Below are 12108 nucleotides of genomic sequence, written 5' to 3'. Positions count from 1 at the left end.
ATCCATGCAAAATAATACAATGTAAAAAACAACATTTCAATTAGGTTTGTAAAATCAAAGAGTTGGAAATTTTTCATTGGAATTAATTCATTCTCAAAAATGAAGGTTTTCACTGAACAGGGATGTTTAATATAGTTGGGTAAATATATTTTATCATCATCTAAAACGTGTCAAACTCAAGGCCCGGGGGCCAAATCTGACCGTTTGGAGCATCCAATTCGGCCCACAGGAGAAAGTCAAAATGACAGAAAACATAAATCATTGTGTAAATGAATATGAATATATATATGCATGATTGTTAAATGTCATTTTTAATGTTAAACTGTTGAAAAACTCAATTCTTACAAAATCCTTAAATTTTCCTTTAATTATTACATAAAATGTCCTTTAAAGGGGACATATCATGCTGAATCCACTTTAACCCTTAAATGCATTTTGTTGTATATTTAGAGTGTTTAGAAGTACAGAAAAGTTCAAACTAATCTCTTCAGGTGCTCCGTTGATATCTTTATATTCTGTTTTGGTCATATTTTTCAATCTATTTCGATTTTTCAATTCTCTATTACGTTTTTTGAACTATTACATCACAGTATTTGCAGCGGAACTGCCAAATTAGTACATCAACTCCAGGTCCAACACTTCGAGCAATCTGCCATTTTTATTTCTCCCTTTTATTTTGTAGTCCAAGCTCAAGGATGCAGAAGTTACGAGAGGATAAGTCAAAATGTTGGGTTGTTGGATGTAGTAACCCACACGCTTCATTACACCGTCTCCCAGCATCAGAACCTTTTCAAAGTGCCTGGTTGAGTTTTATTTTTCACAGAAATGTACCCACATCTGTGGGTAAGATCATTTATGTGTGCGTGAAGCACTTCAAGGATGACTGCTTCATCAACCTCCACCAGTATAAAGAAGGATTTACAGAAAGACTTTGTCTGATTGAGGGTTCAATTCCTTCTCTCTTTGGAGACGATGAACAGAGCACTTCGGTAAGCTGTAAATAACGCTAAAAAGTGATGATAAGACGTCCCTGTCATTGTTTTGTTAGCATTAGCAGTTGCATCGTCTTCATATGTTAGCGCTGTGTGCTCATTTTAGATCCTTGATGATATGGCCTACGTGATTTAATTTAAGTCTAAAGTTTTCATTAGTCATTTCATTTCATTTTCATTTTCATTTTTGTCTTTGAAAAGACTGTATTAAAATGCATTTCGTGACGTTAGCTTGGCACTAGCTTTAATTTGGCGCTAGCGTTAGCTCACTTGTTAACATCCATATGAAGACGTTGTTCTGCAGGTTCATCATCTTCATTTTCATCTCGCTCCGCCGGGTCCGACTCTGGCTCGAACATGTAAGGCTGGATGGACAAGTCTTCTGTTGTTGACATTTTGTAAATAACGTGTGAATAAAAAGTTTTTGCGCCGCTACATAATCGTATCTCTTCTATCAAACTACAAAAATGGCCGAACAGGGTGGAGTTGAACCGAGTGTCACCTCTGTAACCTGGAGAGGGGGCGGGGTATGAAGTGTCTCATTTGCATTTAAAGAGACCGCACCAAAATGAGTTGCTCTCAGAAGCACATCAGAAAAGGGGTGGAGCTATAATAATGAGGAATTCAGACCCAAGCATTGCAGTTCCGCTTTATATAGACCACAACTGTATGATTTATATGTAAAAAGGAAGGATTTAAAAGCATGATATGTCTCCTTTAAATAGAAATTGGTCAAAAAATCGAGGAAATTTGAAGTGAAGATCCTGTTGGGACTGACATTTATCACTTATTGCTCAGATATTGTCGGTTTCTTACATATTTTGTATTTAATGTATACGTAGAAGTGCAAACTAGGGCACAATAATGTTGAAATAACTCATTTTCCTGTAAAAAATCTGTGGCCCACTGGAGATCAAACTGCTCCGTATTTGGCCCCTGATCTAAAATACCAGCATCAGTTATTTAAAATGACTCCCAATTTCCGCTTAATTCCAAGAAATTATTGCCTTGAAAAGTTTATATTTTGAATATTCCCATAATTCCCAAGCTTAGGTTACAGAGGAAATTGACTGGACATTTTACGTTCCTTTTGCTTAAACCAAAAAATAATTACAATGTAGTGAGGGGGATATTTGTGCGTCGTTAGTTTTCTTCCATTTTCAGCTTCCAATATCTCAGGAATTACATCACATAATATGATATTTGGTTTATTAATACAGCTCCTCTTACTCTCTCAGAATATTCAAAAAGATCTGCTATACATCTTCCTATACGAACATGTGGCCTCAAAAGCAAATTCCCCAAAAACTGTAATTCAAGAATATGGAAGGAAAATAAAGCCCAACAAAATACACAAAATAACTCCCAAAACACACAAGTCAACAGCAAAATGCACAAAGTACAGTAGTCCCTCGCTATAACCTGGTTCACCTTTCGCAGCCTCGATGTTTCGCGGATTTTTTACAGTGCAATTTTGGATGCATTTTTTTTTTTTTACAGCGTATGAATGCGCAGTGTTCTGCGTCCTGATTGGCTAATGCTGTGTGTGACAAAGTGGATGAAGGGATTCACACCATTGTCAGTTATTGTCATACAGTATATTTTGTATTTTTATTAATTTAGCTGTAACTTACTTTTGCTTTTATAACATTTGCAAACACTTACTATCCCGGGTTTGTTTGTGTCAGCATTTAGTTATAGTTTACATCAAAGCATAGTAATTCAAAGCAACACACAGTTTATTTAAACATCTTTATTTAGTCTTTGTTTATTAACTATTCGTTTGTTTTTTCATGTATAACTAAATGTGTTTTGTGTTTAGTGAGCAGGATCATCATTCCCTGCGTGGTCAGAGTTGGTGATGTCACCAGAGACATCTCTGGGCCATACCAACTGAGGGGATGTTTCTTCTTTCATTGTTACTTTCATTGGTAACTTGTAAGGATTATTTATCAAGTATATTGACATCATTTCTTTATTTAAGTCATTTAATTGTGTAAATGATTTAATGTAAATTTCATAGTTTAATTCCTTTGTTTTGTAGTTAAAGGAAGTGTGGGTTTGTCCCTTGAGTTGAAGTGATCCACCAACAGGTGAAGCTACTCATCATATGAGGCATGCTTTAAAAGCCAGGAGAGTTTGGATGAAGGGGGAAGGAGGGGAGGCCATGCTGCTACAAACATGTGCCTGCCAAGGAAAGATGATTGTGCTTTGACATGTCATGTTGGAGAACACGTGTTGCTTTTAAAGAAACACTGTAAATAAAAGCACTAAAAAGGCAAAGAGGACTTCTGATGTTGTTTCCCTATCACCGTCCTTGACACTTTGGCCGGACTATTCTACACTGTGTTCACCCACCAGCGACACATCCAACTCAGTGAGTTTCACTGCCTGCTGAAGTGAAGAGCTGCGCTCCTTTTTCTCCTCTCATAAACATAAACCACCAGTGAAAAAAACTGGTGTGATTAGCGGCTAATGCTATGCTAGCTCAGTGCTACAGAGAGAACTTTTTCCTGCTACTACCACCTCCTCACTGATTCTCCTCCACGCCAAATTCTTCCTAGTCTGGTCCTGGTTATAAAGGTCGTGTCCTACAGCTCCTGGTGGTCACACACAGCTTCTACTCCATGGTTGAATGGGTGAACAGACCAGTGTCCGTGTTGACGTGACATCATCGTCAACAAAGACTCTGAATGCGTTCTGCATCAATGTCTGATCACTAGCAGTGTGACTCTGAAGTGCTGTATGTTTGTAAACAGGTTTATGTTTTAAAATCTACAAAGGTTTGAACTTTGAGAGTTTAAACAAGAGAGAAATGTTCATTCCTGTCTGAGAAAAGTGTATAAAATGTGTGGTGAGGGGTTTTACAGCCTTAAAACACAAATAAAGCTGACTACTTCGCGGATTTCGCCTACTGTGGGTTATTTTTAGAACGTAACCCCCGCGATAAACGAGGGACTACTGTACACAAAAACACACAAAAAATTCCCAAAATACAAACAACTACTCATGAAACACAAAATGACAACGACAGACACAGTAATCACTTGAACAAACAAAATTACTACAAAACATTACAGAATGGCTCCAAAGACACACAAACTTTAAACAAAATGACAGAAAAATACAGAAAGTGACCCCAAAAACACACAAATCAACAACATAAATGCAGAAAATGACAAAAATATACACATAATTACAACAAGAACACAAAAATAACAAAAAAACATGTCATAATGCTCAGATTGGTCATTATTCTGAATGTTGATATGAAAGTTGGATCAGATACAATCACATTTTTGTGGCCCCAGCTGTGATAAAGTAGCCCATCTCTGACATAGACTAATCACATCACTAATTATTAGTCACATACATTTTTTTAAACCAAAGTGTGTGGGCATTTTGAAAAGACCCAAGCTAGTTTTGGTTGGTTTGGCTGATATACAAGTGCTGGTCATATAATTAGAATATCATGAAAAAGTTGATTTATTTCAGTAACTCCATTCAAAAAGTGAAACTTGTATATTATATTGATTCATTATACACATACTGATTTATTTCAAATTTTTATTTCTTTTAATTTTGATAATTAAAACTAACGCATAATGAAAATCCCAAATTCAGTGTCTCGGAAAATTAGAATATTACTTAAGACCGACACAAAAAAAAGATTTCTAGAAATGTTGGTCAACTGAAAAGTATGAACATGAAAAGTATGATCATGTACAGCACTCAATAATTAGTTGAGGCTCCTTTTGCAATGAATTACTGCAGTAATGCAGCGTGGCATGGAGTGGATCAGTCTGTGGCACTGCTCAGGTGTTATGAGAGCCCAGGTTGCTCTGATAGTGGTCTTCAGCTCTTCTGCATTGTTGGGTCTGGTGTCTCACATCTTCCTCTTCACAATACCTCATAGATTTTCTATGGGGTTAAGGTCAGGTGAGCCATTCAAGAACAGGGATACCATGGTCCTTAAACCAGGTACTGGTAGCTTTAGCACTGTGTGCAGGTGTTAGGTCCTGTTGGAAAATGAAATCTGCATCTCCATAAAGTTGGTCAGCAGCAGGAAGCATGAAGTGCTCCAAAACTTCCTGGTAGACGGCTGTGTTGACCTTGGACCTAAAGCAACAGTGAACCAACACCAGCACATGACATGGCACCACAAACCATCACTGACTGGAAACATTACACTCAACCTCAAGCAACGTCACTGACGCTGTCTCTTGTTCAAGAGTGTCTTGACACAACGAATGTGACAGCTATTACCCATGACTTGCATATGTCTGTGTGTGGTGGTTCTTGAAGCACTGACTCCAGCTATAGTCACTCTTTGTGAATCTCACCCACATTTTTGAATGGGTTTTGTTTCACAATCCTCTCCAGGGCGTGGTTATCACTATTACTTGTACACTTTTTTCTACCACATGTTTTCCTTCCCTTCACCTCTATTAATGTGCTTGGACACAGAGCTCTGTGAACATCCAGCCTCTTTAGCCATGACCTTTTGTGTCTTGCCCTCCATGTATAAGGTGTCAATGGTCGTCTTTTGGACAACTGTCAGGTCAGCAGTTTTCTCCATGATTGTGTAGACCAACAGAACTAGACTGGAGACCATTTAAAGGTCTTTGCAGGTGTTTTGAGATACCAGGTGTCTTCAATTTTGAACCTTTCCACAATATTCAAATTTTCTGAGATATTCAATTTGGGGTTTTCATTAGTTGTCAGTTATAATCAACTTTAAAATAAATAAACATTTATAATATATCAGTCTGTGTGAAATGAATGTATACATTATTGAAATAACTCAACTTCACATGATATTCTAATTATATGACCAGCACCGGTATATATATATATATATATATATGATATGTGCTTTAAGTGCTGGATCATGTTCATACCTTGACTTCTAACTTGTGGCTGATGGCCAGCGCTGAGTGCTCCAGAGCTTTGATGACTGAAGCGTAGGAGTCAGAGAATTTGGTGTACTTCCCCACCAGAGCTATAGAGCAGTGCTCCAGCAGCCTGTCTGACCTGGAAACACAGCACCTACACATTTAGAGCCCGAAGGACCAACAGAGGAACATCTCTACTGCTCACTAACCTGTCCGACATCTCCTTCCACTTGGTGAGCATCTTCCTAGGCTTGCTCTCAATGGGCAGGTTCAGCCTCCTGCCCAGGTAGCTCACCACGCCCTGGTCCTCCAGCAGCAGAGGCACGCGGTAGATGGACGACACATCGTGGACGCAGATGACCTGGAACCACAGTTGGTGAGGGACGGAGGAAAGTTCAGTTGTGATAATTAATTACAATTATGGTGTAATTTTAATTGTAACTGAAAAAAATATGTTGCTGTTGTAATCGTAATCAAATTGTAATTGAGTTCAGAAAATTAACTGATTGTAATTGCCATGAAATTTCTATAAAAATTGTCAATCATAATTTAACGCTAAAGTGGGGAACTGTGTTACAGTTCTGTACATATGTAGTTAATATTTATTAAAATATGTTTCATATCAAGCTTTACCTGATTTTACCATTTAAAAAACATAAATAATCTATGGGTATATTGTCAGAAAAAAGGCTCGGATGCCTCCACACCAAAAATATTGAAGCCTATATTTTCAATGATGGGGTTCATGGGATGATCTAGGGCTGGGTGATATGAATCTTGATAATTTTTCACAAAGACAGTTTTGAGTTAAATTTGATTATCCAAACAGTCACATTTACTAACAAACAGCTGCACAATGTGTGCCACTTTAGTCTTTTTCTGCTCTGAGAGACAGCACGTGTGAGTGAGTTCTGTAGTGTGGCTTGTTGAGAGGAAGGTCTGGGTTAGGAAAGCACTCAGCAATCCATCAAACTCTGCTTTTTATGCTGTTCTGAGAAGGAGTGACAGCAGCGACTCCCAAAACAAGTACTGTAAAACAAAATAAGCTATAAAATATACACATCTCGATAGAGGCAATGTTGTAATATTTTAAATCCCCAAAATGGAAAACTCGATATATCGCCCAGCCCTAGTACGATCTTTACCTGCTTTGGTTCTACGTGACAGAACATAGAGATCTTCTCTTTGACCGAGTTCTCCAGAGACGTGGAGCAGCGGCACATGATCTGCAAAGGAATACGACGTCACGTTGATCAAGAAGACAAAAAACAACTGAACCCTGGAGATCATGAAAAACATTGCTCAACAACAGTATTGTAAACACTGCCGTACTTCGGTTTTAAAATGCTGTGGCTTGTGACGATATCAAACGGGAACTCGTGGAACTCCCACCACCAAAACATAAGACTGTGCTAAGCGCTAACGCTAACCACTTCATTAAAGGAATAGACCAAGTAAAAAGTACACTTACGCTTATTGTCATCAAACCACAAAGAGCCACTGATGTACTTATGGTCAGGTTTGAACACTTGTATGGAAGCTAACATGTCACATGTTGTGTGTAATGAATGTTTGTATTAAACTAATGCCAATATTCATCCTTCCCGAGTTGTGAAACGCAATATATTTAATTATATATTATATCTATTATATGCTCTCAATAATTAATGATTAAATTATGAAGTCTGATCTGGTTTAATTATAAGAAATCAGAAAAAAACACTGGAACCCTGGAACAATCCTGTCACTGTGAAATGTTCATGGACATAATTTTTTCATTTAAATGTTCACCTGCACTACTCATCAATGCACTACTGCACTATTATCTTATTATTATTATTGTATTTTTTATTTTATTTCATTATTATTATTATTATTATTATTATTATTATTATTATTATTATTATTATGTGTTATTTTTATTTAGTTTGCACATATTAGTCTAACTACTCTTATATTTATGTTTATACTTCTTTTTTTTATTTATTTATTTTTCTTTACTTTCTTTATTTTTTCTTTATTCTAGTTGATTGTTATTATTTAATGTTACACTACCTGAGAGAGCACAGGTCACCATAAGAAATTCCTCGTGTGTATTCATACACCCCTGGCCAATAAAGTTGATTCTGATTCTGATTAAGTTATTTTGGGTTTTCATGTGCTTTTTTTCTTTAGTTTTTTTTTTAGAAATGAATTTTATTATAAATGAGGAAATAAATGAATTGCATACAATAACACTAATAGTGACCCACATGCACAAATACAATATATTCCATAAAATATCAGCCCATGAAGAATAGCTCTCTGAGTCCACAGCTATTGTAGCTTTTTTTAATCTATTACTGAAGCAGATTCTAGTGATGATACATTTCATTTGTGTTTGTAAGGAACCTGTTTACACTTTAAGTTGGAAATTTTCTTTACATCTTATTTTGATTCCTTTAGAAAGTCTAGGTCAGGTGTCTGCAACCTGCGGCTCTGGAGCCACATGTGGCTCTTTGACTCTTTTGCAATGGCTCCTTGTAGCGTTTAAAAAAATATGGTATTGATGATTAATGACAATAACTTATAATAAAATTATGATAAAAGAATTGGTTACCCTAAAAATGAATCACATTGTGCAATAACTTTGCCACCATCCTACTTCACCTCCTGCAACATCAACTTTCCTGCACCTGTGGCTAACCTTAAGTTTTAAATCCCTGCTAAGATAACTAAACCAACAAAAACACTATTTTGGAAGAAAATAGAGATTTTAATTGTGTGGGAAAAGATTTATTTAATATATTAAGCCAACATGTCGGCTTAATATGCATAATGCATGCTTGATTTGTTGCAAGAAATTAGCTATTAGCATGTGTTGACCGACATGATCACTCACATGTCATCAAATTCAAGTTATTTTTTGTAGCCCTTCAACTCCATTAACTCATAAAATTATTTTATATTATTTTAACTGTATAGAATCTTAACACTGTATTGTCTTTATTGAGAATGTTCTTTTTTTTTTTTTGGCTCCAGGAGGACTTTAATCCAGGCGAGATTAGGCAAAATGGCTCTTTTGAGAGTAAAGATTTCAGACCCCTGGTCTAGGTCAATTGTCTACGTGCACAATATGGAGTCCAAAAAACTTTGGGTCACAGTTTGTGAGGGCTCTGGTCCATTGTTGTTGTTGTTGTTACGAAACCAGCAAGCGAAGGGAAAAATGAGCATGTTCAGTGTTAAAAAGAGGTGATTGGTCTATCAAAGGGATGGAGGTTCAGCATTACACTGTTGTGTACCTAGATCTACAGTATGATTCCCGTATTATATACATACATATAAATACAGCGCGTCAGCAATGAATAGCCAAAACACGGACGGATAACTTCACTCCAAGAAAAGACACAAGAGCATGTAGCTAACATTTATTACCCAGTGATATTGAGCTTACGCCAAATTGAAAACGAGAACCTGCGGAGACGATTTGAGTCTGGCTCTGAGTCAAACTGAGCGGCTGCAGCTGCGGACGTGTTTTGGAGCGCTTTGCTAACTCAGATGACCAAATTCACCATTATACCGGCTGAGTTTGCATTTTAAATTCTGCATTTAGTTATAGTGACCGGTGCATGTAGTATTCAAAGTTAAAGCTGCAGTGTGTGAGTTTTGTGAGGCTCTCCCTCCTCCCCTCCTTAATGAAACTCGCGTGCACACTGTGGAACTGTTTGCGACTGTTTTCTCCATAGAGACTAGGAAGAATGTAGGAACTTTATCCTGTGCTATTGGAGAGTTTTCTGATATTTTAAAGACATTAAAGCATGTATCACTCACTGCTGTGAAGACAGTAAGAGGCTAGTCATTGCTGCTCACACACACGCAGCCGAGCTGGAGCAGATCACAGCACACACACTCCGTCCACACCGTAGATGCTTTTAATAAGCTATCCATTCCGTCTGTTCCAACTCTCTCTTATTCTTATTTGAAAGCATTTCAAATAATACAATACAGAAAAAATGTGCATCATATTTAGATTTTTTTTTGGAAGCGTGACGCGTTTACAGCTAAGGTATTAAACAGCTCCATAAGCGTAGAAGAGCCGTTAAATACTGTACTGTCAAAAATACAAAACACTATCTGTAATGTCATATGGGGCACAGTGCAGCAGGAGCTGGACTGGAAGTGTGGTGCCTCAAACCGTTGATTGCAGAAGTTCATTTTCATTGCTTGGTGCAACAAGTTAATTCACCTTCTATTAAACATCTGTTTGCATTTCACTGGGTTTTGTTTGGTGTAATATTTAAAGGTTGTTAAGAGCTAAATAAACCCATAGTTTCCCTACATCTCTCTTCTTCTTTCTGTAATAGCTAACGTACTACCTGCAAACATCTCTCTGAAAAAGAAAGGGTGTGATTTTTAATTATTTACTTTGGCAGAAGCCAACGTGCCCCGAATCATTTCAAAAATGCCCCCATTTTTTCCCTCATATTCTCTACCCTGCCCCTAATGGTGTTACTACAGTTCTACATTTCATTTCATAAAAAGCTTGAAAACCATTAAATTTACTGAGCGTGTTGTAGAGTAGTTGTAAGGGTTCTCAACTCTGGGTTCAGGACCCCATTTGGGGTAGTGAGACACTGGGAAGGGGCTCAGCAGATGCCTTAAAGAAACTAAGAATATTTTTTTTAGCCCATTTTTGCTAATTTTTACCCTTTTTCTGCTACTACATCAAACTTGTCATATTTTAACCAATTCAACCAGATTCACTATTTGTCATGCTCATTATTTACCAGTTTAAACTGATTGTTCCAATATTGACACTTTTTACCACTTTTTCTGTCCATTTTTGCCCACTCTACTTTAAACCAATTTCTGTGGTTTTTAAAATCTCATTTCACCACTTTTTCCACCATTTTTGGTCTCTTTTAACCCATTTTATTTCTGATTAAAACAAGGATTTACATCTTTAAGAAGACTATATACTACGGCCCAAATACTATAAAAATATATTATTCAGATGAATAAATAAATAAATGTGGTTATCACAGATTCATAGAACAATGGACCATCATTTTGCTGACTTTATGGATGTGTCCCAAAAATCTCTCCCCTTATAGATGACCCTGTCTCCCTGTCAACCACCTTCAGCTACAGTGGGGGTTCCCGCTCCCTGGAACCTTTATTTTGGGGATCGCGGGCTGAACAGGTTGAGCACATGTTGTCCCAGAGGACAGTATGTTCTCCTGCTGCCCTTAACGACATGTTACACAAACAATGTGCCCGTCAGCGGTAGAGTGATTATGGTCGGTGAGTTGTTTTCTCCCACATGATGAGGTCAGTATTTTCTTACACACGTATGAGAACAGCTGACTCACCAGATCTGGAGATAATCCCAGTCCTCTGAGCTCTCTCACACTGTTCTGTGTGGGTTTGGTCTTCTGCTCACCTGTCGCACTCGGCTAACCAACCAGAAAAACACACAACCAATCAATGCCACAACTCTGTAAAGAATTATTATCCGTGTGTGTGTGTGCGCGTGCCTTTGTGTCTTACCTGTGGTATCAAACTGACATGAATGTTACAGAAATTCTCCCTCTTCACTTTGAACTGGAACTGCCTGAAGGCCTCGATGAACGGCATGCTCTCGATGTCTCCCACAGTGCCCCCGAGCTGAAGAGGAATCCACAACCATTCAGTTTGGTTTCTATATTGTAGAGCCTCTGATTTTCTGTTTCAGTATTTCCTCAATCAGTTCACATTTCCTTTTTCTTTCCTTAATCAGACATCATGACAGGCTGAGGGGTCGTCTTCTGATTGAGAGGTTGGGGGTTCGATCCCAGTCTATAACTGTATTTGTCAAAGTGACCTAGGGCAAGACAAAGTTGATCCCATTGGTCAACTGGCGCCTTGCACGTCAGCTCAGTCTCATTGGAGTGTGAGTGTGAATGAGTTGATATTGTAAAGCGCTTTGAGACGACTACAGTGTGGGGATAAAGCACTGTATAAATTAAGTCCATTTACTATTTCTGAGATCGTGCCAAACATGTTTAATACAGTGAATGGTAACGGTGTAAGACAAAAATCGATTTGGCGATATATCGCAATATTTCACTGCGTGATTATTGTATCAACCCAAAAAAATCCAAATGGATTTTTTAAAATCATGTTTTTATTGAAAAAAAAAAAAACATATGCATAGCACGTAAACGCCCAGTCACCATGGCTACGTTCACACAGGCTCAATT

At 37.6% G+C, this 12108-nt stretch overlaps 1 protein-coding gene across 4 annotated transcripts in view; it reads right to left on the bottom strand.

Annotated features, from left to right (window-relative positions):
* The window catches only part of ctps1a (CTP synthase 1a), a 40498-nt gene that overhangs the window by 14506 nt on the left and 13884 nt on the right, over positions 1–12108 (bottom strand). For all 4 annotated transcript variants that reach the window (XM_028461780.1, XM_028461782.1, XM_028461781.1 and 1 more), the window contains exons 5-9: positions 11417–11533; positions 11239–11322; positions 7033–7113; positions 6097–6248; positions 5894–6026 (exon numbers count right to left, since the gene is read on the bottom strand). In XM_028461780.1, the coding sequence (XP_028317581.1) occupies positions 5894–6026; positions 6097–6248; positions 7033–7113; positions 11239–11322; positions 11417–11533 (567 nt within the window). The remainder of the gene's footprint in view (positions 1–5893; positions 6027–6096; positions 6249–7032; positions 7114–11238; positions 11323–11416; positions 11534–12108) is intronic.

Source organism: Gouania willdenowi, chromosome 11, assembly GCF_900634775.1.
Source record: "Gouania willdenowi chromosome 11, fGouWil2.1, whole genome shotgun sequence".
NCBI lineage: Eukaryota > Metazoa > Chordata > Actinopteri > Blenniiformes > Gobiesocidae > Gouania > Gouania willdenowi.
This window is presented reverse-complemented; position numbering and strand designations above follow the sequence as displayed.